The sequence below is a fragment of the Camelus dromedarius genome, chromosome 12, assembly GCF_036321535.1.
Source record: "Camelus dromedarius isolate mCamDro1 chromosome 12, mCamDro1.pat, whole genome shotgun sequence".
NCBI lineage: Eukaryota > Metazoa > Chordata > Mammalia > Artiodactyla > Camelidae > Camelus > Camelus dromedarius.
In genome coordinates this window covers 50,652,976-50,678,832 of record NC_087447.1, presented here as the reverse complement: position 1 = coordinate 50,678,832, position 25,857 = coordinate 50,652,976, and the positions used below count along the sequence as shown (strand labels likewise).

The 25,857-nt window shown below is 34.4% G+C and overlaps 1 protein-coding gene across 2 annotated transcripts in view; it reads right to left on the bottom strand.

Annotated features, from left to right (window-relative positions):
- The window catches only part of ACER3 (alkaline ceramidase 3), a 146,589-nt gene that overhangs the window by 86,660 nt on the left and 34,072 nt on the right, over positions 1–25,857 (bottom strand). For both annotated transcript variants that reach the window (XM_064492737.1, XM_031460414.2), the window contains one exon: positions 113–223. In XM_064492737.1, coding sequence (XP_064348807.1) covers positions 113–223 — 111 coding nt within the window. Of the gene's footprint in view, positions 1–112; positions 224–25,857 lie in introns of those variants that run through there.

Sequence of the window (25,857 nt, the reverse complement as noted above, 5' to 3'; positions counted from 1 at the left end):
ATATGCTCAAGTTATGCAATAAACAACACAAAATTGGAAACAATTTTAGGAATGAGAAAAACAGTCCATTTGAATACTGCACATCATTTTTTAGATGAAGTGTTACACATACCTGTGAGTGCTAAATAGGAAGCAATGTACCGCTTTTCCAGTCCATCTCTAATACTCTGAATTGCACCAAAAATTGGAGGTATAATCATAATCAGGTTACTCACTGTATTCCCTATAAGAGAAAAACACAAGAAGATAATGAGATTAATTAATACTACTTTAAATAAAGATACACGCCCTTGATCCTTAACAAAAATTAAACAGGTGATTTCTCAGAAAGATGGTGGAAAGACATTTACAAGATGCTAAAGGAAAATAATTCTCAACTCAACAAAAGTTTCTTACAAAAATCCAAGTAAAATAAAGATACCTTCAGACAAATGAAACTACGAAATTTCAACCAGAACATACACTAAAGGAAATTCTAAATTCTCAAGGTAAAAATGAAAAGTATCTCAGAAATAACCTCAAAGATACAGCAAAAAATGAGTTGGAGAGGGCAGCTTACACCAACGCTATTAAAACAGTGGTCCATGGATAACAATGACAAGATAAAATACAGAACTGAGTTAATTTTGTCTCTCAAATCAAATGGCAACAAATCATAGTTTGCATTTTATAAGTCCTTTTAAAGTTTACTTTTGGTGGTAATGTCTTTAGTTTCTGCTTTCTGTTTCTAGTAAAACACGAAAGGCAAATGGGTCTTGATCTGATTTTTGTTCCTTTCTTTACAAAAACAAAGTTGAAATACGAATAGCAAAAAAACAATAAAAACTCCAGTAGCAGAAATAAGTAGTAAAGTGGGGAAAGAGATGGCTAAACTATTTTATACATTGATTCTAAGCAATATTTTATACATTTATGCTGGGAATAAAGTGGCACAATACATTCAAAATTCCAAATGAACAATTTTCAACACAGGAGCTGATATCAAAACTAGTGTCAATTAATGGACATATACAGAACACTCTACCCTACAACAACAGCATATACATTCTTCTCAAATACACAGGAAACATTTTCCAGAATAGTTAATATGTTAGGCCATAAATTAAGTCTCATTAGACTTAAAAAGACAGTTATCATATAATATATCTCCTCCAACCACAGCAAAATGAAGTCAGAAATAAATAACAAAAGGGAAACTGGAAAATTCACCAACCTGTGGAAATTAAACAAAACATTCTTAAACAACCAAAGGATCAAAGAAGAAATCACAAGGGAAATTAGAAAATACTTAAAGAATTAAAATGAATACACAACATATCAAAATTAATGAGGTGTAGCAAAAAGCAGTGCTAAGAGGGAAATTTATAGCTATAAATTTTTACATTACAAGATAAGAAAGTTGTTCAAGCTGAAATGAAAGAGTGTTACTTAGTAACATGAAAATATATAAAAATGTACAACACATTGGTAAAGGTAAGTATATAGTCAAATTCAGAGTACTCTAATACTGTAAGATGATGGTGTATTAATCACTTTAGTCTAAAGATGAAAGGACAAAAGTATTAAAAATAACTATAGCTTCAATAATTTGTTAATGAATACACAATAAAAACCAGGTAAATTGTGATATCAAAAACCTAAAGAGGGGGAGTAAAAGGGTAGAGTTTTAGTATGTGAAGTTGTTATTAATGTAAAAAAGATTGCTAAACCTATAAGTTGCTTTATTTAAGCCTCATGGCAACCACAAAGTAAAAACCTACAGTAGATACAACAGATAAAAAGGAAGGAATCAAAGACTACCACTACAGAAAATCATCAATTCACAAAGGAAGGAAGCAAGAGAGGAAGAAAGGAATAAGGAAACTACAAAACAGCCATAAAACAATAAGATGGCAAATAGTTAAGTCCTTATCTATAAGTAATAGTGCAGTACTCTAAACGTACATAGTAAGTTAAAATTCTCTGATTAAGATGTATACAGTGGCTGGATGGATTAAAAAACAAGACCAAACTACATGCTGGCTACAAGAGATTTATTTCCACGTTAAGGACACACATGGGCTCAAAGTGAATGGATGAAAAAAGACACCACGCAAGTGGAAACCAAAAGAGAGCAGGGTAGCTATACTTATATCAGACAAAATAGACTTTATGCCAAAGGCTGTAACAAGAAACAAAGATCATTATGTAATAATAAAGGGTCAATTCATCAAAAGAATATATCAGTTGTAAATACATATGAACACAAGTCAGAGCACTTAAATATATTAAGCAAATACTAACAGATCTGAAGGGTAGAAATAGACAATACAATAGCAGGGGAATTCAATACTCTACTTTCAACAATGGATAGAATCATCCAGACAGAAAATCAATACAGAAAAGTTGGACTTCAACTACTTAAAAGTAAACAGAGCTTAATAGACACATACAGAACATCCCATCCAAGAAGCAGCAGAGTGCACATTTTCCTTAAGCACACACAGAATATTCTCCAAGACAATTCATATAATATGTGACAAAACAAGCCCTGGAAAATTTTAAGAAAACTGAAACCATATAAAGTATCTTTTCTAACCACAATGGTATATAAAACTAAAAATCAATAACAGGAAGAAAACTAGAAATTCACAAATATGTGGAAATTAACACACTCCTGAACAACCAATCGTGCAAACAAGAAATCGAAAGGTAAATAAAAAATAACTTGAAACAAATGAAAACAGAAACATAGCATACCAAAACTTACAGGACACAGCTAAAGAAGTTGTAAAAGCAAAGTTTATAGCAATAAATGCCTATATTAAGAAAAATATCTCAAATAAACAACCTAACATTACATCTCAAGGGACTAGAAAAAGAACAAACTAAGCTCAAAGTTAAGAAAAGGAAAGAAATAAAGATCAGAATGGAAATAAGTGAAATAAAGAGCTGGTTTTTTTTTAAAGATAAACAAAATTGATAAACTTTTAACTAGGTTAACTCAGAAAATGAGAGCGAGGACTCAAATAAAATCAGAAATGAAAGAGGATATTACAACTAATACCACAGAAATACAAAGGATCATGAGACTACTATGAACAAATTAGAAAACATAGAAGAAATGGAAAAATTCCTAGATATATACAATCCACCAAGAATGAATCAGGAAGAAACAGAATAGTCCTTTGAAACTGATAGACCAATAACAAGAAAGACTGAATTAGTAATCAAAAATCTACCAACACAGAAAAGCTGAGAATAAGTGGTTTCAATGGTGAAATCTATCAAACATTTCAAGAAGAATTAACCCGAAATCTTCTCAAACTCATTTTATGAGTATAACATTACCCTGATACCAAAGCCAGATAAGGACACTCAAGAAAAAAATTACAGACCAATATTTCTGATGAATATTGATGCAACAATTCTCAACAAAATATTCATAAACTGAATGCAACAGCACATTACAAGGGTCACACACCATGATCAAGTGGGATTTATTTCTGGGATGCAAGGATGAGTCAACATATGCAAATCAATAAATGTGATATATCACATTAATACGATAAAAGATAAAAGTCAGGTTATCTCAATAGATGCAGAAATAGCATTTGAAAAAATACAATATCCTCTCAACAAATTAGTTACAGAAGGAACACACCTCAAAACAATAAGGGCCACAAATGACAAACCCACAGCCAACATCACATTCAAGACTAAAAGGCTGAAAGCTTTTCCTCTAAGATCAAGAACAAGGCAAAGTGCCTACCCTCACTGTTCCAATTTAACATAGTACTGGAAGTCCCAGCCAGATCAGTCAGGCAAAAAATATATATAACTTTTCAAAAAGACATCCAAATTGGAAAGGAAGAAGAAAAACTGTCTTTGTTTACAGATGATATAATCTCATACAGAAAATCCTGAAGACTCCACCAAAAAACTGCTAGAAGTAATGAAAGCATTCAGTAAAACTGCAGGATACAAAATCAACATAAAAAAACAGTTGTGTTTCTTTTTTCTTTCTTTCCTTTTTAATTTTTTTAAACATTTTTAATTGAGCTATAGTCAGTTTACAATGTGTCAACTTCCAGCGTAGAGCACAATTTTTCAGTTATACGAGAACATATATATATTCATTGTCACTTTTTTTTTCGCTGTGAGCTACCACAAGATCTTGTATATACTTCCCTGTGCTATACAGTATAATCTTGTTTATCTATTCTACATATGCCTGTCAGTATCTACAAATTTTGAACTCCCAGTCTGCTTCTTTCCAGCCCCCTCCCCCCTGGCAACCACAAGTTTGTATTCTATGTCTATGAGTAACAGTTGTGTTTCTATACAATAACAAAACATCTGAAAATGAAAAAAAAATCCCATTCACAATGTCATCAAAAAAAAACTTAGAACTAAATTTAAACAAAGAGGTGAAAGATCTTTACACTGAAAATTACAAGATCTTGATGAAAGAAATTGAAGAAGACACATAACAAATGGAAAGATATCCCAAGCTCATGGGTTGGAAGAAATAATATTAAAGTGTCCATACTATCCAACGCCATCTAGATACAATGCCAATTCCTATCCAAATTCCAAAGGTATTTTTCAAAAAAAAAAGAAAAAACAATCTTTAACTTTGTGTGGAGCCACAAAAGATCCCTAATGGCCAAAGAAATCTTAAGAACAAAGCCAGAGGCATCATACTTCTTGATTTCAAACAAAACTACAAAGTTACAGTAGTCAAAACAATATGGGACTGGCACAAAAACAGGTACAAAGACCAACAGAACTGAATAGATAGCCCAGAAATAAGCCCTTGTATATACCAGGGGAAAAAGGTAATGTGCAAAAGAGTAAGTTTGAAACAACTCTGAATGAAGATACTGTAGGAAGATATTTGCCTCAGCAATGACAGTAGGTGGAGCCAGTGTGCTCAGCAGTGCTAACATTGCTCCCAAGTTTGTCAGAACACACAAAGCCCCAGACAAGGTCATACTGTATAGCACAGGGAACTATATTCAGTATCTTGTAATAACCTCTATCAAAAAAGAATATGAAAAGGGGTATATATACATATATATGTATAACTAAACACTATGCTGTATATCAGAAACTAACACTAACGTTACAAACTAACATTGTAAATCAACTATACTTCAATTAAAAATTTTTTAAAAATTAATTAAAAAAAAAGAACACATAGAGCCAAGGGACAACTGGGTAGACAATTTAGAGCTCAGTTGTATTAATAATTGTGTAACCACCACCCAGAGCTAAGGATAAATAAAAGAAGCATTAAAACCTGGTGAAGTTAAAAAAGTGATCTGTACTATTTTATCGCCACTGTGAGGAGCCCTCCTGAACAGTCAGCAAATAAGCAAGATGAAAGCAGTAAATGGTTTGAGCTTGAAAGCAACCCAGTACTTTCCCTAAAGCAACTTCATTTTGTCAAATATTTTACTGCTTATGCACATGTTCAAATAATGTTAAAGATTCCAAGAACTTCAGAGTCTTTGGAGCTGGAAAAAGACAGGAAGATCATCTAATTAATCTCTTCAATTTATGGAAGGCAACATTTTCTTGATTGAAGTATAGTCAATTAACAATGCTGTGTCAATTTCTGGTGTACAGCATGTTTCAGTCATACGTGTACATACATATATTCTTTTCATATTCTTTTTCATTGTAGGTTACTACAAGATATTGAATACAGTTCCCTATGCTATACAGTAGAAATTTGTTGTCTATTTTATATATAGTAGTTAGTATCTGCAAATCTCAAACTCCCAATTTCTCTCTTCCCACCCCTTTTCCCCTATGAGAACCATAAGTTTGTTTTCTATGTCTGAGTCTGTTTCTGTCTCGTAGATAAGTTCATTTGTGTCCTTTCTAAGTTCCACATATAAGTGATATCATATGGGATTTTTTTTTCCCTGTCTGGCTTACTTCACTTAGTATGATAATCTCCAGGTCCATTCATGTTGCTGCAGATGGCATTATTTTAATTTTTTGTATGGCTAAGTAGTATTCCATCGTATGTATACATGACTTCTTTATCCAGTCATCGGTTAACAGACATTTAGGTTGTTTCCATGTCTTCGCTATTGTAAATAGTGCTGCTGTGAACACTGGGGTGCATGTATATTTTTTAGTTAGAGCTTCCTCTGGGTATATGCTCAGGAGAGAGATTGCTGGATCATATGGTAAGTCTGTTTTTAGTTTTTTAAAGAATCTCCACACTGTTTTCCATAATGGCTGCACTAAACTACATTCCCACCAACAGCATAGGAGGATTCCTTTTCTCCACACCCTCTCCAGCATTTATTGTTTGTGGATATTTATTTATTTGTTTGTTTGTTTTTAAATGTTTAAATTATTTTGGGGGGTGGGGAATTTGGTTTATTTATTTATTTATTTATTTAAATGGAGGTACCGGGGATTGAACCCAGGACCTCGTGCATGCTAACTAAGCAGGCACTCTACCACTGAACTATACCCTCCCCCATTTGTGGATTTTTTAATGATGGCCATTCTGACTGGTGTGAGGCGATATTCATTTCTCTGATAATTAGCGATATTGATCATTTTTCATGTTAGAAAGCAACATTTTGCTCATACGTACTACCACTGTCTTGCTGGGTGGACTTGGGCAACTTATTTATGCTTAAGCCTTAGTTTCCTAACCTGTACAACAGAGGAAAATATTACTTAATTAAATATGATGAAAACAATATAATCAAATACACATATAATTTCTGATACGAGAAAGATCCATTCAACATTATACAGGAGCTTCCACAACCTTGCTCTGTTAAGAATTAAATGCTGCCTGGAAACTGTCTTGGTACTTGGACCAGCTCAAGAACAGCTGTCACAACGGAGAAAGTTTATCTTCCAACCCAGACCAATAACAAGGAAAGTTGAGTACTCTGATTCATTAAGTTAAAAAGAAAACAACCATTATATAAATGCAAGAAACTAATACAGGTATGTCTTACTTTTAAAAACAATAAACACAAATTCAGTTTATTTTGACAAACGTTCATTAAGTATTTTCCACGGGCAAGGCACTGAGTTAGGATATGGAAAGAAAGGTTAGCAACCCTGGTTCCTCTCCTGAGAAAGTATACATACAATTTATTAGGAAAGATAGGTAAACAACTAGTCAGGGAGAATGGCAGCACCAAAGAGCACAAACAACATACTTAGAGGGAAGAATGGGACTCAAGAAAGGTTTTGGTAAGGAGGTAGCACTTCAGCTATGCCTTGAACGAGGGAAAGATAAAAAATATTTATCACTAACAATACAAGAAGCACCCTATTTCCTTCAGAGCACATATAGTAGCTTCAAAAACATTATTTAATTTATGAAAACTGTTTTACCACATTATTTTTTAAAATATGGTACACTTTCACTTTATTGCATGTTAACTACAATAAAAATACTTTAAAACCACATATGATAAAAATGTAAATGATCATATTAAATTCAAGAGGAATTTAGGTTTGGGAAGAAAGGCCAATTACATAGTGGTAAAGAGGTAAGAGAAGAACTTGGGAGCTCGTCCCTAACAAGCTGGAGATTATAGGGGAGAGGAAAGACTCAGCAAATAGAACATTACCTGTCTATAATGCTGCTTTTAAGAAGGCTCTAAAATGAGAGCTGAACAGTGAGAATAAACTGTTAACAGATAAGAATGATGGAGAAGAAAGGAGTCAAAAGAACAAACGAAATAAGACCATCTGGAGAAACAGTTGATGAAACGAAGATTTTAGATTTATCCAAAGGTCAAAAAGGGAGATGTTTCCAAACTATGATCAGGATAAAGAGGCATTATTGAAATAACAAAATCTGAAAACGTTTATTTTCATAATCCCTACTTCCTCTCCATTTTTACTGAAACTTTCCTTTCAGGGCCCAACCCAATAAAGTTAGTTTTGCCTAATCATCCTGCTGAAAATGGTCACTGCCTCTTCTTACAGCACTTACTATTCTAACCTCTCATCTGGCACTGAGCACAGATTGCCTTGCAAAGATAGCTCTCTTTTTATTAAATCAGAATACAGGTATTTATGTCTTACTCCTTAAATTAAATTTCTTAAGAGTAGTAGCCTTATATTCATTCACTCATTCAATAGCAAATACTTACATCTTGTATCTACTTTGAAATGCACTATAAGAGAATACAAAGGAAAATCAGACGGACACTGCCCTTATGCAAATTAAACTAGTATCAAATTTACAAAATAGTAAATATATTAAAATCTAATAGCTAGCCATTACTTTAGATGTAGTTCAATTATGACATAATAGAATCATTCTTTACTCTCAAATTAATTTGATGTAACAAATTCATCCTTCACTTCAAAATAATTTCACTATAATTTTTCATTGGCTCTTCATTTACTTACAGTTGAAATGTATCAGTTAAAAATCATGAATTTATAATAGGGCCTGTAAAATGTATTTAAAATTTTAGACTAAACTAACTTTAATGAAAATACAAACTATTTACTATTATTAAAATCTCACTGAGGACACTGTCTACTATTTTCATTAAGTTTTTCACAATGCCATAAAAATTTCCTAAATTGCCTTAAAATATGCAAAAAATGTTTTTTTAACTAGGTCATTCTCATATATAGTAGGCACAAGAGGAAAAAAATTGACTGCTACACTGCCTCCAAGTTACTGATCAAGACTTAGGAATCCCTCCCCAAAGATAAGTGATCAGAGTTTTATTACTTTCTTTTTCTTTAGTAACGTATCATTGCCCTGAAAGAAATACCTCAACATTATAAAGGCCATATATGACAAGCCACAGCTAATACCATATGTAAAGGTGAAAAGCTGAAACCATTTCCTCTAAGATCAGGCAGGAACAAGAAAGACATGGATGCCACTCTTGCCACTTTTATTCAAAGTAGTATTGAAAGTCCTAGCCATGGCAATTAAGAAAAGAAAAAGAAATAGGAAGTATCCTAGTTGAAAAGGAAAAAGTAAAACTGTCAGTGTGCAGATGACATGATTCTATACATAGAAAATTCTAAAGATACCACCAAAAATAACTACAACTCATCAATGAATTCAGTAAAGTTGTAGCATACAAAATTAATATATAGAAATTTGTTGCAATTCAAATACACTAATAACAAACTATTGGAAAGAGAAATTAAGAAAATAATCCCATTTACAAGCAAATCAAAAAGAATAAAATACCTAGGAATAAATCTAACTAAGGAGGTAAAAGACCTGTACTTGGAAAACTATAAGACACTGATGAAAGAAATTAAAGACAACATAGATGGAAAGACATACTGTGCTCATGGATTGTAAGACTTAATATTGTTAAAATGACTATTCTACCTAAGGCAATCTACAGATTCGGTGCAATCTCTATCAAAATACCAATAGCACTTATCACAGAACTAGATTAAATAATACTAAAATTTGTATGAAAACACAAAAGACCTCAAATAGCCAAAAACAATCTTGAGAAAAAAGAACAAAGCTGGAACTATCACAGGCCCTGATTTCAAACTATATTACAAAGCCACAGTAATCAAAACAGTATAGCACTGGCACAAAAGCAGACAAACAGATCAATGGAACAGAACAGAGAGCTCAGAAATGAACCCACACTTATATGGGCAATTAATATATGACAAAAGTGGCAAGAATATACAATGGGGGAAAGATAGCCTCTTCACTAAGTGGTGTTTGGAAAACTGGACAGCTACATGGAAAAGAATCAAAATGGACTACTTTTTCATACCATACACAAAAATAAACTCAAAATGGATGAAGACTTACATGTAGTACCTAAAACTGAAAAACATCTAGAAGAAAACATAGGCAGTATACTCTTTGACATTGGTCTCAGCAATATGTTTTTGGATATGTCTCCTCAGGCCAGGGAAACAAAAGCAAAAATAAGCAAATGGGACTACATTAAACAAAAAGGTTTTTGCAGAACAAAGGAAACTATCAACAAAAAGAAAGGGCACCTACCAAACAGAAATATTTGCAAATGATATAATTGATAAAGGGTTAATATCCAACATATATAAACAGTTCACACATTTCAACATCAAAAAAATAACCCATTAAAAAAATGAGAAGACCTGAATAGACATTTTTCCAAAGAAGATGTACCAAAAAAAAAAAAAAAGATATATAGATTGCCAACAGACACATGAAAAGATGCTCAACATCACTAATCATCAGAAAAATGCAAATTAAAACCACAATGAGATATTACCTCACACCTGTCAGAATGACTACCATCAAAAAGATCATAAACAACAAAGGCTGGCAAGGATGTGGAGAAAAGGGAACCCCCATACACTCTTGGTAGAAATGTAAATTGGTCCAGCCATTGTGGAAAAAAGTATGGAGGTTCCTCAAAAAAACTAAACATAGAACTACCAACTCAGCAGTTCCACTCCTGGGTATAAATCTGAAAGAAAAAAATGAAACAGTAATTCAAAAAAATATATGCACCCCAATGTTCATAGCAGCATTATTTACAATTGCCAAGATATGGAAGCAACCTAAGTGTCCAACAACTGATGAATGGATAAAGAAGATATGATAATATAGACACAATGGAATACTACTCAGCCATAAAAGGGTGAAATTTTGCCATCTGCAACAACATGGATGGACTTGGAGGGTATTATGCTAAGTGAAGTAAGTAACAAAGAAAAGACAAATACTATAGGATTTTACTTACATGTGGAATCTAAAAAATAAAACAAACTAGTGGATATAACAAAAAAAGAAACAGACTTACAGATACAGTGAACAAACTAGTGGTTGCCAGTGAGGAAAGGGAAGCGGGGAGGAGCAAGATAGGGATAGGGGTTAAGAGGTACAAACCACTACATATAAAATAAATAAGCTACAAGAATATATAAAGAATATATAGTACAACACAGGAAATATAGCCAGTGTATATTTTATAATAACCATAAATGGCATATAACCTTTAAAAATTGTGAATCACTATGTTATACACCTGAAACATGTAATACTGCACATCAACAATACCTCTATTTAAAAAAGACAACAATTAACAAGTGTTGGCAAGGATGTGGAGAAAAGGGAACCCTCATGCAATGTTGGCAGGAATGTAAACTGGTGAAGCCACTATAGAAAACAGTATGAAGAGTCCTCAAAAAAAATAAATAAATAAAACTACCATATGATCCAGCAATTCCACTCCTAGGTACTTACTCAAAGAAAATGAAAACACTAATTCAAAATGATATATGCACCCCTGTGTTCATTGTGTACACACACACACACACACACGCACACACACACGGAATATTACTCAGACATAAAAAAGAATGAAATCTTGCCATCTGCAACAACACAGATGACCTAGAGGGTATTATGCTAAGTGAAATAAGTCAGATAGAAATACTGTATGATTTCATTTATATGTGGAATCTAAAAAACAAGACAAATGAACAAACATAACTAAACAGAAACACACTCACAGATCAGAGAACAAACAGGTGGTTGACACAGGGGAGCGGCAGGATGGGGGAGGAGGGAAATAGGTGAGGGAGATAAAGAGGTACAAACTTTCAATTACAAAACAGTCATACGTATGAAATGTACAGTGTGGGGAATACAGCCAATAATTATGTAGTATCTTTGTATGGTGATGGATGGTAACTGGACTTACCATGGTGGTCATTTTGAAATGTATTTTGAAATGTATACAATAATCAAATGTATAAAATAATCAAATCACCATATTGTGTACCAGGTCAATTATACTTCAAAAACAAACAAATTCATATCAAAAGAGATCAGATTTGTGGTTACCAGAGGTGGAGGATGGGGGGAGGGGGAATTGGATGAAGGTAGTAAAAAGGTACAAACTTCCAGTTATAAGATAACTGAACTAAAATAGTATGAGGGATGTAATGTATATGATAAACAAAACTAGCACTGCAGCATGTTATATATGAAGTTGTTAAGAGAGTGAATCCCAAGAGTTCTCATTACAAGGAAAAAAATTTTTTCTATTTCTTTAATTTTGTACTTCTATATGATGATGGATATTCACTAAAGTTACTGTGGTAATCATTTCATGATGTATGGAAGTCAAATCACTTCTTGTACATCTTAAACTTATACAGTGCTACATGTCAATTATATCTCAATAAAACTGGAAGGAAAAAAATTAAAAATAAAATATTACCTGAATGTCGAACAGTTTTTAAAAATGTATCACTGCCTTCTTTAATCTACAGAGAGCTACCATTTAAAAAAATAATCGCATAGTATTACATCATATTACATTGCATTATAATTTATGCAATCAACCCCTTATTGGTGGACAGTTATGTTATTTCCAGGTTTTTACTTTGAAAAAAATGCTGTGAGCATCGTATTAGTCCTAGGGCTACCACAACAAACTACCTACCATAAACTAGGTGACTTAAAACAACAAAAATGTATTCTTCCACAGTTCAGGAGTCCGAAGTCGGAAATCAGGTGTCAGCAGGGTTGGTTTCTTCTGGAGGCTCTGAGGGAAAAACTGCCCCATACTTGTCTCTCAGCTTGTGGTTGTTGCCAGCAGTTCTTGGCGTTTCTTTCTTTTTTTTTAGGTTTGTTTATTTTTTAATTTTTTTAAACTTTTTTTATTGAGTTATAGCCATTTCACAATGTTGTGCCAAATTCATTCTTGAACATACATATATTCATTGTCACATTTTTTTCACTGTGAGCTACAAGATCTTGTATATGTTTCCCTGTGCTATACAGTATAATCTTGTTTATCTATTCTACATATGCCTGTCAGTATCTACAATCTTTGAACTCCCAGTTTATCCCTTCCCATCCACACCCCTTCCCACCCACACCCTTGAAACCACAAATTTGTATTCTATGTCTATGAGTCTGTTTCTATTTTGTATTTATGTTCTTTTTTTTTTTTTTTTTTTTTAGATTCCACATATGAGGATCTCATATGGTATTTTTCTTTCTCTTTCTGGCTTACTTCATTTAGAATGACATTCTCCAGGAACATCCATGTTGCTCCAAATAGCATTATGTTGTCGGTTTTTATGGCTGAATAAGTACTCCATTGTATAAATATACCACATCTTCTTTATCCAGTCATCTGTTGATAGACATTTAGGCTGTTTCCATGTCTTGGCTATTGCAAATAGTGCTGCTATGAACATTGGGGTGCAGGTGTCTTTTTGAAGTAGGGTTCCATCTAGATATATGCCCAGGAGTGGGATTACTGGGTCATATGTTAAGCCTATCCCTAATCTTTTGAGGAATCTCCATACTGTTTTCCACAGTGGCTGCACCAACCTGCATTCCCACCAGCAGTGTAGGAGGGTTCCCTTTTCTCCACAGCCTCTCCAGCAGTTGTCATTTGTGGATTTTTGAATGATGGCCATTCTGGCTGGTATGAGGTGATACTTCATTGTAGTATTGATTTGCATTTCTCTGATAATTAGTGATATTGAGCATTTTTTCATGTGCCTATTGATCATTTGTATTTCTTCCTTGGAGAATTGCTTGTTACGGTCTTTTGCCAATTTTTGGATTGCGTTGTTTGTGTTTTTCTTATTAAGTCGTATGAGCTGCTTAATATATTCTGGAGATCAAGCCTTTGTCGGTTTCATTTGCAAAAATTTTCTCCCATTCCATAGGTTGTTGTTTTGTTTTGTTTATGTTTCCTTTGCTGTGCAGAAGCTTGTAAGTTTAATTAGGTCCCATTTGTTTATTCTTGCTTTTATTTCTATTGCTTGGGTAGACTGCCCTAGGAGAACATTTCTGAGATGTGTGTGAGATAATGTTTTGCCTATGTTTTCTTCCAGGAGGTTTATTGTATCTTGTCTTATGTTTAAGTCTTTGATCCATTTTGAGTTTATTTTTGTGTATAGTGTAAGGGAGTGTTCTAGCTTCATTGATGTACATGCTGCTGTCCATTTTTCCCGACACCATTTGCTGAAGAGACTGTCTTTATTCCATTGTATATTCTTGCCTCCTTTGTCGAAGATTAGTTCACCAAAAGTCTGTGGGTTCATTTCTAGGCTCTCTATTCTGTTCCATTGGTCCATATGTCTGTTTTTGTACCAATATCATGCTGTCTTGATTACTGTAGCTCTGTAGTATTGTCTGAAGTCTGAGAGAGTTATTCCTCCAAGCTCTTTCTTTTTCTTCAGTAATGCTTTGGCAATTCTAGGTCTTTTGTGGTTCCATATAAATTTTATTATGATTTGTTCTAGTTCTGTGAAATATGTCCTGGGTAATTTGATAGGGATTGCATTAAATCTGTAGATTGCCTTGAGCAGTATGACCATTTTAACAATATTGATTCTTCCAATCCAGGAGCATGGGATATCTTTTCATTTTTTTAAGTCTTCTTTAATTTCCTTAATCAGTGTTTTATAGTTTTCCGTGTATACGTCTTTCACCTCCTTGGTTAGATTTATTCCCAGGTATTTTATTACTTTGAGTGCTATTTTAAAAGGGATTTTTTTTTACTTTCTTTTTCTGTTGATTCATCATTAGTGTAGAGAAATGCAACTGATTTTTGAACGTTCATCTTGTAACCTGCTACCTTGCCGAATTCTTCGATTAGTTCTAGTAGTTTTTGTGTGGATCTTTTAGGGTTTTCTATATATAGTATGTCATCTGCATATAGTGACACTTTTACCTCTTCTTTTCTAATTTGGATCCCTTTTATTTCTCTCTTGCCTGATTGCTGTGGCTAGGACTTCCAAGACTATGTTGAATAGGAGTGGTGATAGTGGGCAGCCTTGTCTTGTCCCAGATTTTAGTGGGAAGCTTTTGAGTCTTTCACTGTTGAGTACTATGCTGGCTGTAGGTTTGTCATATATAGCTTTTATTATGTTGAGATATGTTCCCTCTATACTCACTTTGGTGAGAGTTTTTATCATAAATGGGTGTTGAATTTTATCAAATGCTTTTCCGCAACTATTGAGACGATCAGGTGGTTTTTGTCTTTTCTCTTGTTGATGTAATGTATTACATTGATTGATTTGCGTATGTTGAACCACTCTTGTGTCCCTGGGATGAACCCCACTTGATCATGATGTATAATCTTTTTTATGTGCTGTTGAATTCTATTTGCTAATATTTTGGTAAGGATTTTTGCATCTATGTTCATCAGTGATATTGGTCTGTAATTCTCTTTTTTGGTGGTGTCTTTGCCTGGTTTTGGTATCAGGGTGATGGTGGCTTCATAGAATGAGTTTGGGAGTACTCCCTCTTTTTCAATCTTCTGGAAGAGTTTGAGAAAGACTGGTATGAGTTCTTCTTTGTATGTTTGGTAGAATTCCCTGGTGAAGCTGTCCGGTCCTGGACTTTAATTTGTAGGGAGGGTTTTTATTGCTAATTCCATTTCATTTCTAGTGATCGGTTTGTTCAAGTTTCTTCTTGATTCAGTCCTGGTGGACTGTATGTTTCCAGAAACTTGCCCATCTCCTCTACGTTATCCAGTTTAGTTCCATATAGTTTTTCATAATATTCTTGTATGATATTCTGTATTTCTATGTTATTTGATGTAATTTCTCTATTTTCCTTCCTTATTTTGCTTATTTGTGCTCTCTCTTTTTTCTTTGTGAATTTGGCCAGAGGGTTGTTGATTTTATTTACTCTTTCAAAAAAATCAGCTTTTGGTTTGATTGATTTTTTTTTTCTATTTTTTTAATCTCTATTTTATTTATTTCCTCCATCTTTATTATTTCCTTCTTTCTGCTGACTTTTGGGTTTTTTGCTCTTCTTTTTCTAATTCTTTTAGCTAGTGGGTTAGATTATTTATTTAAGATCGTTCTTTTTTTGAGGAAGGCCTGTATCGCTATAGACTTCCCTCTTAGCACTGCCTTTGCTGCATCTCATAAATTTTGTGTGGTTGTGTTTTCATTTTCATTTGTCTCAAGGTATTTTTTAACTTCAACTTTGATTTCATCATTGACCCATTGGTTTTTTAATAGCATGTTGTTTAATCTCCATGCTTCCCTTTTTTTCTTCTTTGTTTCTCTGGAGTTGATTTCTAGTTTCATGGCATTGTGGTCAGTAAAGATGCTTGAGATAATTTCTATCTTCTTAAAATTGTTGCGGCTTCTTTTGTGCTCAAGTACATGATCGATTCTAGAAAATGTTCCATGTGCACTTGAAAAGAATGTATATCCTATTTTGAGGGGGGGGTGCAATGCTCTGAAAATATCTACCAACTCTAATTTTTCTATTGTATCATTTAATTTCACTGATGCCTTATTTATTTTCTGTCTGGACGATCTGTCTAGTGATGTTAACGTGGTGTTAAAATCTCCAACAATGATTGTATTCCCATCAATATTCCCATCAATATCTCTTTACCTCTGTTAGTAATTGTTTTATGTACTTAGGTGCTCCTATATTGGGTGCATATATATTAATGAGTGTAATATCCTTACCTTGTATTACCCTTTAACCATTATAAAATGTCCTTCTTTAACTTTCTTTATGGCCTTTGTTTTAAAGTCTATTTTGTCTGAAATCAGTATTGCTACACCTGCTTTTCTGGCTTTTCCATTTGCATGGAATATCCTTTTCCATCCTTTCACTCTCAATCTATATGTGTCCTTCTCCCTAAAGTGGGTCTCTTGTATGCAGCATATTGACAGTTCTTGCTTTATTATCCAGTCTGCCATTCTACATCTTTTGATTGGAGCATTTAGTCCATTAACATTTACAGTAATTAATGGTGGATGTGTGTTTATCGCCATTTTGAACTTATTTTTGCACGTGATTTAGTATTTCCTCTTTGTTCCTTTCTTCTTCCTTTTATGGTTTGGTAATTTTCCTTTGTATTATGTTGGATTTTATTTAGTTTTTGTGCCTCACTTGTAAGTTTTTGGCTTGTGGTTACCCTTATTTGTAAGTCTATTAACCCATTACTATGACTGTTTGTATTAAACACATAGTAATATAAGCTCAAATCCATCCTACGGAGAACAAAAAATCTTAAAAAGAAAGAAAACAAAAACTCTGTATTTTCTTGCTTCCCTTTCCCACTCTTAATGATTTAAATGTCTTCTTTTACTATTTTGTGTTTATTCTATTTGTAATTCATGATAGTTATCACCTGTCCAGGTATGAGTTTCTCATTTTTGTACATTCTGCTTCTTTTCTATTTAGAGTAGACTTGTCAATATTTCCTTTAGCATGTGTTTAGTGTTGCTAAACTCTTCTAGTTTTTGCTTGTCTGTGAAATTCTTTACCTCGCCTTCTATCCTAAAGGATAGCCTTGCTGGATAAAGTATCCTAGGCTGCATCTTTTTTTCATTCAGAACTTTGAATATATCTTGCCACTCCCTTCTGGCCTGTAGTGTTTGTGTAGAGAAATCAGCTGTGAGCCTTATGGGGGTTCCCCTGTAACTCACTCTTCATTTTTCTCTTGCTGCCTTTAGGATCATTTCTTTATCCTTGACTCTGGCCATCTTGATCATGGTATGTCTTGGTGTGGGTCTGTTTGGGTTCTTCCTGTTTGGGACCCTCTGAGCTTCCTGTACTTGGATATCTCATTCCTTCTTTAGGTTTGGGAAGTTTTCAGTCATGATTTCTTTAAATACCTTTTCAATCCCCTTTGTTCTTTCTTCCCCTTCTGGAACCCCTATTATGCGTAGATTGGCACACTTTATATTATCCCATAGGCCCCTTATATTATTTGCATTGTTTTTTATTTGTTTTTCTCTCAGCTGTTCTGAGTGGGTGCTTTCTGTTGTCTTATCTTCTAGGTCACTTATTTGTTCCTCTGCATTATCTAGCCTGCTTTGTACAGCCTTTAGGTCAGCTCTCATTTCAGCAAATGAGTTTACCAATTCTACATGGCTCTTCTTTATAGCTTCAATTTCATTTCTGACATATTTTATATCTCTAAACACTATCTCTTTTAGTTCCTTCAGTACTTTGATCACTCCTTTTTTGAAATCTTGATCTAGTAGGCCATCAATGTCTATTTCATTGATAATTCTTTCAGGGGGTTTCTCTTGCTCTTTTAATTGGGAGTGGTTCCTCTGCTTCTTCATCTTGCTCATATCTCTCTGGCACTATGGCTTATGGAGTATCAGTTATCTATTGTGGTCCTTAAGGAGTTTATTTATTTATCTATCTAAAGCCTATGCAGGAATAAAACTTAAAAAAAAAAAAGAATTTTAAAAGGAGAAAAAAAGGTTTGAAAACTGTATAATCAATAATAGAAGAGCAAGTTGAAGCAGAATAGCAATTGAGTTGAGACATCTTTTAAAAATCTTTAAAAAAAGGAGAAAAGATCAAAAAACTATATTTGAAACTTGTGTATAATCAATAACAGTAGATCAAAACCAAGAGAAATAAAAATGAAATGAGGTGGATTTTTTAAAATAATAATAAAAAGATTTTGAAAGAAAAATTTTAAAGGGATTAAAACTGGAGACATATACACTTTTTAAAAAGTAAAGATTAAAAAGGTAATAAAAAATAGAACAGATTAAAAAAGATTTTAAAAAAAAAGGGATGTGTTCTCAAGACTGTGCACTCTTAACAATTTTATCGAGAAGTCTTTCTGTCTTTGCCCTGTTTTGGGAACTCAGCCTGCTGTTTCCAGAGGCCCTCCATTGGCGCCCTCGTCTGTGCTGTTCCCAGTCCCTGTCAGCAAGCAGATCGCGCCCCCTCCCAACACTGGGTCATGTGTTGCACTCCTTCATGGTGTGCAGGCAGGTCACTCTCCCTCCCGATTCTGCAGTCAGATGCTGCGCTCCCTGAAGTAGGCGGGTGGATTGCGCCCCCTTCCAGCACTGTGGTCAGGTGCTGCATTCCTGCCAGGAAGGCAGGTGGCCACCTGCCCTCTCCCTACTCTGTGCAGCTGCCTGCTCTGCCTCGGGTGGGCATTCTGTAGGTGGGCTCGGGGAAGACCGTGGAACAGCCTCACCCCTGCTCCATGCCAAAACTCAGCTCCTTGTTTGTCTTGGTGTTGCAAGTACTCAGATGTACTAGGGCAGAAAGATCCTATCTGCCTTGGGCTGTAAACAAATCTCAGTCCTGACTAGGAGGTTGCGGAGCCCCCATGTACAGATTCAGGTCTTGGCCCCGCCCCTGCCTGGGTGCTGCACACAGGAGGATACGGTGACAGTGGCTGTGCCCCACCTCTCTTCTCTCGAGAAGCACCAATAATGGCACCATAGGTCTGAGGAGACAAAGGCTATGGGGCCCCTCCCCCCAGGACACACCAGCAGTGTTGTTTTGCTTTTTTCCCTCGTAATTTATGGGGGTCCCAGGTTGTTCTGCTCTGTATCCCCTCCCAGCCATGGTGCGCAGCACCCTGCAGTCCCCCGGGGCTGACTCAGTGCAGCTGCCCCAGTCCTCTGCCTGGCTCGGGCAGCCTGTCCTGTCCCCCAGCTGCTGGCTCATGTCTCAGGCTGGGTGTCGGAGGGACCCTTTGTGCCTGTTTAACTTAGTTCTGTTGGTCAAGGGGTGCTCCATACAGATCTGAGCCTCACAGGCTCCCCCTCCATCCCATGGCCTCTCATTTGGAGAGGGGGAGATTCAGCAAACAAGCGCTATTCCTCCTTTGTCACTCCATCCCTGTGGGGCTGGTCCCGCACTGTTTTGCTTTTTCAACTTACTTTTTTCCTTTTCTCCTACCAGATTTGTGGCGTCTACGTCTTTTGAAGAGGGCGATGTTCTGTTGGAGTTCAGCAGGTGCTCTGGTTGGCTGGGTGAGTCCGTGGATGTGAGTTTTGGTGTATTTGTGGGAGAGGGTGAGCTATGGGCATCCTTCTACTCTGCCATCTTGGCCCCTTCCTCTTGGCATTTCTTAACTTGTAGACACATCACTCCAATCTCAGCCTCCATGTACACACTGTCTTCCTCTCTCTGTGTTTCAGGGTTTTCTTCATCTTATAAAAATATCAGTCATTGGACTTAGGGACCACCCTAAATCTAGGACGATTTCATCTCAAGATGAAAGATATAACTAATTAAATCTACAAAGATCCTATATTTCCAAATAAGGTCACATTCTGAAGATCTGGGTAGACATGAATTTTGGGGAGCAACCTTTCAAGCCACTATAACGTTCTTGAACCTATTTGTTTATTTATTTTATTAAGTTCACAGGATGAATTTCTAAGAGAATCTCCTCTTGAAGAAAGTGTCCAGCTTCCTTTCAGTGTTGGCTCCCCAGCCCCTTCTGGAGTGAGTGGGAGGTTATCAGATCTTCCCCATTTCCTCATCCCCCTTCACAAATCTCACACTAATCCCAGGCTTTTTGTCTGGAAAATTAAAATCAGAACTCAAATAAAAGCAATACCCTTTAGATACTTGTACTGGAAGGTGGTGCAAAGCTAAAGTCAAGGTATCCATATTTTGGCCAGATGTATAGTGAAGCAGAGAAGGCTGTTCTACAGAAAAAGAGGAAAAAGGCAGATGGGCAGGTAGTAGCAGATATGACACACCAAATAGTAGTAAATACTGTTCAGAGTAATCTTAATAACTATAACTTTTCAACTCTAAAAATAGTCATTTTCAATGAATATAAAAGCACTGTATGCCCACTTGAAAAAAATGGAAAATACAGAAATATAAAATCACATTCTTATGCCCTCCACCACACTGTTTTTATATATTGCCATCTAATATTTAAAATAAATTTAGAATCATACAACTTCAACAGCACTGAAGTCAACTTTCATACTTAACATTATCACATGAGTATTTATCCATGTAATTTAAATATCACTAAAAATATCATTTGGATGGCAGTATAATGTTCTACCATATGATAATCACTTTATTGAATCATTTTACTTGGTACATTAGACAGCACAATTAAATTACTTTCCAAAATGGTTGGAGGATTTATTATCTAATTAGCAGTGTGTAAGGGTAAGTGGCTCACACTATAACCTTGTAATATTGAACAATATAATGTCTTATTTAAAAGGTGGAAAATTATATATCATTGTTGTTTTAACTTATATTTCTTTGGGTTACTTAAGTATTTTTATGTTTGTTTATTCATTTTTCTTTTGGCTTATTAATGGTATATTCTGTTTTATGAAATGTTTATTCAGGTTATTTAATCACCTTGAGGCTTAATCTTCTCATGTGTAGATGAGGCATAATATCTATTGCTGTGATGATAAAATACTGCAAAAAGTGAACTGAGTAGGTGCACAATAAATGTTAGATTCCTTTTTAAGATTTTATTCCATAATAAGATATAACAGTTTTATTCTAATATGGTAAAACAGTTTAGAATAATATACACCTACAATCATTTATTAGGGAAAAAATAGTAATAGAGTCACTGGAATTATATGTAATCTTAAAAAAAATTAAGAATTAGCAATGGTTATTCTAGGACTTATTTGTGACAGTTAGTTGGTATGCCATGATAAGTAACAACAGTTTCATAAAATTGACATCATCAGCTTATTTTCTTGGATTCAAAAATAATCCTATAAATCTGAACAGTTAAAAATCAAAATGAAAACAAATAAAAGCATTCAAGAAAGTCACCACACAAGTTATTAGCTATCCTTGTTGCCAACAACATGAAAGAGGCAATCACAGAAACAGAGAAATAATCACACCAACAGTATGTCCACTAAGAACAAATTAACTAAATAGCAAAGGTTTCACAATAAGTTCACTTGATATAGTGTCTACTGAGTTGTAATTTACAAAAGACTTTCAAGTGCAGAAGCAATAACCAGATACCAACACAAAAGTTGCTAGACAGGGATTATCAGTATTTCTCGTAAGAACTGGTTCCTGGCCCAATCTATCATAAAGGATGTTTGTTTCCTGAATTTGTACCTCAGAACATCCTCGTTAGGAGAAGTTTTTTAAAGTGCTTAGATAAGCTTAAATAACTGGGTTTTTTAATTGGCTGCGTATTATCAGTTACTGATCACTCCTCCTATAGGAATGGGTAAAGAAAACAAGAAGAGAACTGAAAATTAAGTATCTACCTTGTACCAGATGCTACACAACATGAGCTTTGTTTTAATTCCAGAAACTGTAAAATGCAAAAAATAGAATAATGGGACAAACACGTCTACCACATAGAATCCATCATTGTTTTCACTTCGTCATGTCTGCCTCAAGCTTTGTATTTTAATAAAGTCAAAGTCGCCCATCTCTCTAGTCTAATTCCCAATCACACACTTTCAGAGGTTGTTAATTTGGTGTGCATCATTGTAATTCATTTAAAAATTATTTTACACATATGTGTCTATAAATATTTTTGCTTCACTTGTGTTTTGATGTTTATCTAAATAGAATAACTCTGTATATATCATCTGCCAATAATTCTTATCAGTAAAAATTATGATTGAGAAATCCATTAGATAGATAAAAAGATGCTCTAGTTCGTTCCTTTCAACTGCTGTACAGTACGCTATCATAGGAACATAACAAATTTTACCTATTCCCATACCAACGGACATTCTATGTTGTTTCCTGTTCTTCTATTAGACAGTATTTCACTGAAATCCTTCTTTATGTACATTTACACAGGTGTCTTGCTTTATATTTTATATGCATATAGAAGGGTCTTTCTATTTGGGGGAGAAGGAAATGAAAAGAGGAAAGGATAGAAAGAGGTCTGAGCTCTCACAGGAGGCAGAAGGTCAATGGACTAAGGATGGAAATACTCACTGGAGTCAAGCCCCCTTACAAGTATCCTCACTATCACTGCTATATTTCAGTTCCTTATCATGACTTGTATGATAAAAAGTAAAGTAAGCAAAAAGTAAAAGAACAATGCAGCTATGAGTATTAGTTTTTAAGCAGGAAGTCAATAGATACTATTTCACTTTTGATAAAGAAATGTAGGTTCAATACATGTATTTTTTTATTTAAAGGTAAGCTCCTATAGAATAAAAAATGTTTATCTTCTAAATTACTTTTTAAAGACATGGAAGTGTTCATTATACTCATTAAGTGAGAAAATCAGGTCACAAAATATTACAGAATGCACAATCACATTTTTATTTAAAATATATGTGTATATAGAGAAAGAAGGATAATAATTAACTTGTCTTAAGAAACTTTCCATGAGGCCACAGGTGTGGGATGAGGGTGAGGTGGTGAAGCAGTAGGAGCTGGTATCATGAAATGTAAACCACTTGCTTGTGCAGTATAACTGTGCATCATGAACCTGCTTGGGTCAGGTCCCATTTTTACCAATTTCATTTTATAATGAAGTGCTGAGGAGAGTGACTAGTCATGCTTTTCATTTTCTTTTCCTGCTTCTTTGTATTTTCTGTATTTTTTCTTTCACAATATTTTGAAGAGTTAAAGTATTTATTAGTCTGAGTACTTCCCCAAGTCTAGACTATGAGCTCCAAGAAGATTTTGCCACTGTTTCTATCAGGATTGGCATTGTGCCTGGCACACTGAAAGTAATCAATTAATACTTGCTGACTAATTCAAAATGTTCTACAATAGGAAAATAATTACTTTCTAATAAGAAAAACAAGAAAGGTGGTCTCCACAAAAGAAATCCATAAGAACATAATATTAATTTTAAAATGTAACATAACATAATGGAGACTGATTAAAAAATGGTATCAAATAATTAACACTTGGCTTGGTATGAATGATGAAAATTTCACAGGAGAGCTATTTGAATGTGCCTTAAAGAGTTAATAGGAGTAAGACAAGTGCAGAGAATGGTATTCAGGGCTGAGATAACACATGGATGTGTGAAAACAAGAAAGAACAAGGTATGCTTAGGAAATCACAAGAAATAACATGCTTAGGGGACAAGTTGTGTCAGGAGATAAAGCTACTAAGATAAACTAGAACTAATGTAAACATGGATAACATGTTTGTAATTTCCCTACCAAACTGTAAATAGTTTAAACTCAATTCCAGAGGGAACAAATGGAGGGCAAGTGATGCAGAAGAGAATGATAGAGACAAGTAACTTTAAGGCAGGCTGACAGACTGGCTGTGGTAGAAAGGGGACAAAGAGGACACTACTGCAACAGGCCCAATAAGCGATGATAAGGACTTGAACTAAGATGGATGTAAGATGGGAAGTCAGAAGGTAGTAAGGCATAAATTTGACTAATTTAAGAGAGTTTTCTGTTTTGAAAGAATGTATTCACAATTGCTTGCTTATTCAAAAGGCAACCAAAAGCATGCAAATATGTACTTATTACTCTGCTGAAAAATTAACAAAATGCCAGCGTATTAAGAAAAGTACCTGCTTTCTTTCCATAGAAGAAAGGAGGAAATAACTTTAACTACGAAGGGCCATCATCATAAATACTTCCTACACAGATTTTTCATTATAATTAAACAAGATGCTTAGCACAGTAGTTGGCACAGAGTAAGTGCCAAAAATATGATTTGCTCTAATAATATTGTTGTTTTTATCAAAAAAGGCCACAAAAGGAACCCATTATCCCTCAGAATCTGTATATTCTTTAACTGACAAATAGTCAGTGGTTCCTCCTTGAAATCTTGGCCGGAGTTCTCAGAATTTAGATCTTTTCTAATACCTAGAGCATAAAAGAATTATACCAGATCTAATTGTTGAAACAGTCCTTAAATAGAAGAGGAGGTACATAAAACTATTTAGCAGTGGGAGGGAGGTTACCAATGAGGATTTTAAATATATCTGTGCATAGAGTAGGGCCCACTATCTGAAATAACTAATTATATTTTCTTACTTCCTACTAAAATACTCCATTCAAACCCATCTACAAAATAACAGACTCCAAAAAGTTAAATGTTGAACACTACCTGCAAGGGGACAAATCTTTTTCAGTATGTTAGAGCATCAGTTCTCAAACTGTGGTCTGTGGATTCTTTCAGGGATCCTTGAACTCAAAACTCTTTTCATAATACTGAGAGTTATTTACCTCATTCACTATATTGGCACTTGCACTGATGGCATGAAGGCAATGCTGGGTACAACCGCTGGCACCTTTGCTCAAATCAGGGCAGTACCAACCAAACTATACTATAGTCATCGCATTCTCTCCAACCACTGAACATACAGTTTTAACAAAAAGGGAGTTTCAACCAGCAATGCCTTTGATGAAGGCTTTTATTTTAATGAAGACTTTTAACAATGTCTTTTATTTTGATAAAAATAAAAATTACTAATTGTATTTAATTTCAACTCTAGAGTAGACAACTTTTGAATATTCTCTGTAATGAAATGGGAATTTACGTAAAAAACTAAACATATGAAGGCATGATGATCATCTCAAGAAAAAGCATCTGTATGACCGTCTTGAGTTGTGATTTCAATTAGCTGCTTTTTCCATGGAAAACCATTTTTACTTAAAAGAACTTACAGGTAAACTATGATTATTCATTTGGGGTATTTGGAAAATATTGTCCTGAAAATGAGTAAACTGAGACTATGACTTCAAGAAAAAACAACTGACAGTAGTTCTGGCAATGATAAAATTCATGCTTTTTGTGCAAAAATCAGAATTTTGGAAAATCTGCATCTGCTACTGTGTCATAGCTTCCCAATACTTAAAAGATTTTTCTAACGAAATCAGAGATGATATTTTAATAAATATGATCTTTTGATGTTATGTTAAAGAAATGTGTTGACATCTGGAAGATATGCATCAACAGTAAACAAATATTTCCACACAATCAATGATGCATGATGCTATAAGACCACACATGGGTAAACGTCCACTTAAAGTACAAGACAGACCAAGAAATTTTAATGTAGCATAGTAAGAAAAGTTCAATGATATGATCTCAGATTCTACATTCCAATTAACCCTAAGATTGCCACTTAAGTTTTGGTATACTGTCAAAGAAGAACATCCACAATTATCTATAAAGGCTATTATTAAAATAAT